Consider the following 6,332-nt stretch of genomic DNA (forward strand, 5'->3'; position numbering starts at 1 on the left):
CGATGTACTTAACAAGAACTGAAATATCCGACAGGCGTGTAAAACAAAGGGGAAACAGTCATTTATCCCATCAACCTGGGTGCTTTTCATTGGACTTTGAGAGCGTCAGTATCGTGTAGGCTCTCCGTGAGCGTCTATCACCGCCCGGCACCTACGTAGCACGCTCCGTAAAAGCTTACGGAGGTCACGCTGTGATGTACGTTCCCATTCTTCAACGGGAGACAATGAGAATTCTTGGTGAGTTCGTGGTGGAACAGCACGACGACAAACACGTCTGTCAGGCATGTACCACATACATACGGTGAGGTTTAAGTAGGGACTCACCGCCAGCCCTTCCATTACTTCAATGTCCAGGCTTGGGAAGACGTCCGTGGTGACGCTCGCAACATGGGCTCTAGCAATGTAATGCATGAGAAGGAATTCAGGGCCTGCCGGCCGGAGGGGTCGAGCGGTTCTAGGCGCTACAGTCTGGAACCGCGTGACCGCTACGGTCACAGGTTCGAATCGTGCCTCGGGCATGGATGTGTGTGATGTTCTTAGGTTAGTTAGGTTCAAGCAGTTCTAAGTTCTAGGGGACTGATGACCTCAGAAGTTAAGTCCCATAGTGCTCAGAGCCATTTGAACCAATTCAGGGCCACTACGACATGCAGCAGACACCGGGTGGTTTAACAAGTTCTATGTACTGCCTGATGGTAAGGCGACCATGACAAAGGCAAGATCCGTACGACTGTCAAATCTGTTACCTCCCCGAGGAGCGTTACCGAATCTACTTGACTAACGAAAACAAAAGCAGCGCCTGTATTTGAAGCTAACGTCGTTTATTCTTTTCATCACATGATTATCTTCAGGCCCCGAACGTAACCTGTCATCCACAAACGTTTGCATGTGCAATGAACAGCGGGCATACGAAAACCGTGATCTGGTCGGATGAGTCCCGATTTCAGTTGGTAAAAGATAATCGTAGGGTTCTAGTGGGGCGGAGACCCACGAAGACATGAATAAAAGTTGTCGACAAGGCACTGTGCAAGCTGGTAGTGACTCTACAATGGTGTGCGCTATGTTTACATGGAATGGACTGCGTCCTCTGTCCAACTGTATCGATTATTGACAGGAAATGTTTACGTTCGGCTACTTGGAGATCACTTACAGCCATTCATGGACTCCATGTTCCCAAACGACGACGGAATTTTTGTGGATGATTCGAATGGTTCAAATGGCTCTGAGCACTACGGGACTGAACATCGGAGGTTATCAGTCCCCTAGAACTTAGAACTACTTAAACCTAACTAACCAAAGGACATTACATACATCCATGCCCGAGGCAGGATTCGAAACAGCGACCCGTAGCAGTCGCGCGGTTCCGGACTGAAGTACCTAGAACCGCTCGGCCACCGCGGCCGGCTTTTATGGATGACAATGTGTCATGTCACTGGGCTTCGTTTGAAGATGTTCTGAACAACTCTAGCGGATGATTTGGCCAACCAGATCGTCTGACACGAATCCCATGGAACATTTACAGGACATAATCAAGAGATCAGTTCGTGCACAACATCCTGCACCGGTAACGCTTTCGCAGTTGTGGACGGCTGTAGAGGCAGCATGGCTGAGTATTTCTGCAGGGGATATGTAATGACTTGTTGTGTCCATGCCACGTCTAGTTGCTGCATAACGCCAGGCAAAAGGAGGTCCGAAACGATATTAAGCAGGTATCCCATGACTTTCCTCACCTCGGTGTACGTGTCCTCTAATTATTTTGAGCAGTGTAGCTACGTTAAGCGGCTAACTACGGTTATTGGGTGGTGCGTCTTTACTTTAAATGCTGAAAGTCCGATATTTCGATGTAAACCTGGGCTCACAAAGCAGCAAGTCAAAAACAACAAAAAACGGACTCCCCCAAGGATCTGTATTCGCTCCACTGCTTTTTGATGATTACATCAGTGACATGATAGACACTGAGAAAAGTAAGTTTTGCTACGCTGATGACATGGCTATAGTTACTCAAAGCAAATGGCTAGAAGATGGTGGAAGGACTCCAACTGCTGACCTAGAAGTACTAAACCAGTGCTACAAACAATGGAGACTGTGCCCAAACCCAAATAAAACAGAGACCCGCGCCTTCCATTTTAATAACAGACTAGCGGACAGAGAACTAAATATTACTTTCCGCGGAAAACGAATTAAACATAACAAATTTCCCAAATATTTAGGCATAACTCTTGACAGGTCACGTATCTTGAAGAAACACGTGGAACTAACTAGCCAGAAACTGAAAACCCAAAATATCATCCGGAGATTAGCAGGTACTACATGGGGAGCGGATGCAAATACACTACGTGTTGCAGCAATATCACACGTCTATTCCGGGGCAGAGTACTGTGCCCCTGTGTGGAGTAGGAGTGCCCATGTAAAGAAGATTGACTCCCAGATCAATGAAGCCATGAGGACAATAACAGGGACACTAAAGCCAACACCTCCAGAATGGCTTCATGTCCTCTCAAACATCACTCCGCCTGAAATCCGTAGACAGCAAGCAACAATTCAGGAATGGCAAAAAATAAATCATGCAGATAAGGCAAAAGTACTACCGATACACCAAGTACTAGATGACCGCTGTCGATATCGCCTTAAATCAAGAGCGCCTATATGGGAAGACAGAACACTTGCCCAAGGAAATACCTATGACTGCCACAAATTCTGGAAAACCAAGTGGAACAATAGTGGCATTAACCGACACAATATAGAGGACCCCAGCCAACAACTCCCAGGAGTGCAGCTTCCTCGCAAAATCTGGTGCCAGCTTAACCGTGTGAGAACTGGACACGCGAGAGCTAAATCCATGGTGTACAAATGGGGCGCCAATGATAACCCAATGTGTGACTGTGAAACTGATGAACAAACATTACAACATCTAGTGCAAGATTGCCCACTGCGAAGATTCTGTGGTGACTGGAGAGAGACTTCGTGGAGACCAGCCCTGCTGCCATTAAATGGCTGTCACATTTGGACATAACTTTTTGACGAATTGTAGCTGTGATTATATTTCAACTTTGCTCAGGTTTAATAATGACTGGTGTTTGTTCTGTTTATATTATTATGTAGGTGTGTATATGTATATTTGTATTTATACGAGGGCTATCCACAAAGTACATTACGTTTTGGAATTAAAAATAAATAAAGTATTGGAAATTTTTTTTATATACAGATGAAAGCCACACTTAAATACTACTTTTCTACATAGTTGCCATTTAAATCAAGGCACTTATCGTAGCGATGGACGAGTTTGGAAATTACATCGTCGTAAAATTCGGCCGCCTGCGCCTTCAACGACGTGGTTACCTCTTCTTGAAGCTGTGCGACGTCATCAAAACGCTGCATAGCCAACCACTTCTTCATTGCTAGGAATAAGTGGAGGTCGCTCGGTGCCAGGTCGGGACTGTACGGCGGATGAGGAAACAACTCCCACTTAAAAGATTCGAGAACTTCACGAGTGGCATTTGCCGTGTGGGCCCGGGCGTTGTCGTGAATCAGCAAGATCTTTGAGCCCAACTTTCCCCTGCGGTTGTTTTGTATTGCACTTCTGAGGTTGTGCAGAGTTTGGCAATACCTTTGAGAGTTTATTGTAGTGCCTCTTTCCAGGAAATCCACAAAAATCACACCTTTTCTGTCCCAAAAGACAGTCGCCATCACTTTCCTTGCCGACATTGTCTGCATGCATTTCTTGGGTTTTGGGGGGGAATTTGTGTGCCCCCACTGCATTGACTGCAATTTTGTCTCGCAGTTCACATGCTTAAGCCATGTTTCGTCACCAGTAACGACGCGATCGAGTAATGAGTCGCCATCTTTCTCGTAAGCGTCCAAAAACGTTAACGCTGCAGCTATTCGCTGATTCTTGTGATTCTCTGTCAAAATTTTTGGTATCCATCTTGCAGAAAACTTGTGGTAACCAAGCTTTTCGGTAATGATTTCGTGCAACAAACTTCGTGAAATTTGTGGAAAACTCATAGAGAGTTTCGTTATTGTGAAATTACGGTTTTCACGGACCGCGGCATCGACTTTTTCGACAAGTTCGGCAGTCACTATGTTGGGTCTTCCACTTCGCTCTTCGTCGTGAACGTTAGTTCGCCCATTTTTAAATTTTATGACCCATTGACGCACTCCACCTTCAGTGATTATCTTGTCCCCATACACTTCACAAAGCTGCCGATAGATTTCTATCGGTGTACAGTTTTTTGCAGTCAGAAACCTTATTACAGCACGTACTTCACACTTCGCGACATTTTCAATTAACGCTGACATTTCAAACTGTCACAGTAACTCAACGGAGTACAGCACGAACCTCTCACTAGCACGGCAGGATGCCGACTGAGCGGCGGAATGCCATGACACCAAGATGGCCGCGCTAGCCCCGCCCCTAACGGACACAAACGAAAACGTAATGTACTTCGTGGATAGCCCTCGTATGTTATGTTATGTAAATTTACGATGTCAATACCGCACTTGCCCTGGTAAAACCATACGATAAATAATAATAGAACTTTAAATGTAAAGTTAACTCGCAGACGCACCTGGTCGACGGTGAGGTTTGCAGGCAGCGAGCAGGAGAGCAAGTAGGGCTGGGAGTCGGGGTCGCCGTCGCCCCACTGTGCGGGCCAGAGCGCCGTGGGCTGCGCCTGCAGCAGCACGGTGGCCGAGTCCCCGGTCAGCCGCAGCCGGCAGAAGAGGCGCTGCTGCGGGCGGCCGCCCACCGCCAGCAGCCGCAGGTACTGGAAGTCGCGCAGCCGGCGGTCGCCGTGTGCAGACAGCAGCCACGCCCCGCTGCCCGGCACCCTGGCCCACTGGCGAGCCACCGGCCACACAGCTGTCCCCACGTCAGGCGGCAGCCAACCTGGAGCACCACATCTTTCGTCTACAGTAATTCCTTCTAATCGTATATTAATTGCTGTCGTAATGAAATTTACTGCCCCAACAATACATGAAACTTCTGCTAAGTTTAATGAGAAAATAGCTAAATCTAGTGATTAGGGTCTAGTGACGCATAGACGATGCTGTCATTAGGGGACACCTGGCTAAAGATGACTTACAAGTTCGAGGCGTCCTCCATCGGTAATGCTGGAATTCAGTAGGATGTTAGCCCACACTTGGCCTTGATGACAGCTTCCACTCTCGTAGGCATACGTTCAATCAGGTGCTGGAAGATTTCTGGGGGAATGGCAGCCCATTCTTCACGGAGTGCTGCACTGAGGAGAGGTATCGATGTCTGCCGGTGAGGCCTGGCACGAAGTCGGTGTTCCCAAACATCCCAAAGGTGTTCTATAGGATTCAGGTCAGGACTCTGTGCAAGCCAGTCCGTTACAGGGATGTTATTCAAAAATGGTTCGAATGGCTCTGAGCGCTATGGGACTTTACATCTGAGGTCATCAGTCCCCTAGAACTTAGAACTACGTAAACCTAACTAACCTAAGGACATCACACACATCCATGCCCGAGGCAGGATTCGAAACTGCGACCGTAGCGGTCGCGCGGCTCCAGACTGAAGCGCCTAGAACCGCTCGGCCACAACGGCCGGCGGGGATGTTTTTGTCGTGTAACCACTCCGCCACAGGGCGTCCATTATGAACAGGTGGCCAATGGTGTTGAAACATGCAATCGCCATTCCCGAATTCTCTTCAACAGTGAGAAGCAAGAAGGTATTTAAAACATCATTGTAGGCCGGTGCTGTGATAGTGCCACGCAAAACAAGAAGGGGTGCAAGACCCCTCCATGAAAAACACGAGCACACCATAACATCACCGCCTCCGAATTTTACTGTTGGCACTACACACGCTGGCAGATGACGTTCACCGTGGATTCGCCATACCCACACCCTGCCAACGGATCGCCACATTGTGTACCGTGATTCGTCACTCCAAACAACGTTTCTCCATTGTTCAATCGCCCAATGTTTACGCTCCTTACACCAAGCGAGGCGTCGTTTGGTATTTATCGGCGTCATGTGTGGATTATGAGCAGCCGCTCGACCATGAAATCCAAGTTGTCTCACCTCCCGCCTAACTGTCATAGACTTGCAGTGGATCCTGATGCAGTTTGGAATACCTGTGTGATGGTCTGGATAGACGTCTGCCTGTTACACATTACGACCCTCTTTAACTGTCGGCGGTCTCTTTCAGTCAACAGACGAAGTCGGCCTGTACGCTTTTGTGCTGTACATGTCCTTTCAAGTTTCCACTTCACTATCACATCGGAAACAGTGGACCTAAGGATGTTTAGGAGTGTGGAAATCTCGCGTACAGACGTGTGACACAAGTGGCACCCAATCACCTGACCACGTTCGG

The 6,332-nt window shown here is 48.0% G+C and overlaps 1 protein-coding gene across 1 annotated transcript in view; it reads right to left on the reverse strand.

The window, feature by feature from the left end:
* Positions 1–4,700, reverse strand: part of LOC124593903 — a gene marked incomplete at its 5' end in the record, with an annotated part of 54,924 nt that extends 50,224 nt beyond the window's left edge. Inside the window, one exon of the mRNA XM_047132252.1 lies at positions 4,566–4,700. Coding sequence (XP_046988208.1) covers positions 4,566–4,700 — 135 coding nt within the window. The remainder of the gene's footprint in view (positions 1–4,565) is intronic.
* Between the last annotated feature and the right edge of the window lie 1,632 nt (positions 4,701–6,332).

This window comes from Schistocerca americana, chromosome 2, assembly GCF_021461395.2.
Source record: "Schistocerca americana isolate TAMUIC-IGC-003095 chromosome 2, iqSchAmer2.1, whole genome shotgun sequence".
Classification (NCBI taxonomy): Eukaryota; Metazoa; Arthropoda; class Insecta; order Orthoptera; family Acrididae; genus Schistocerca; species Schistocerca americana.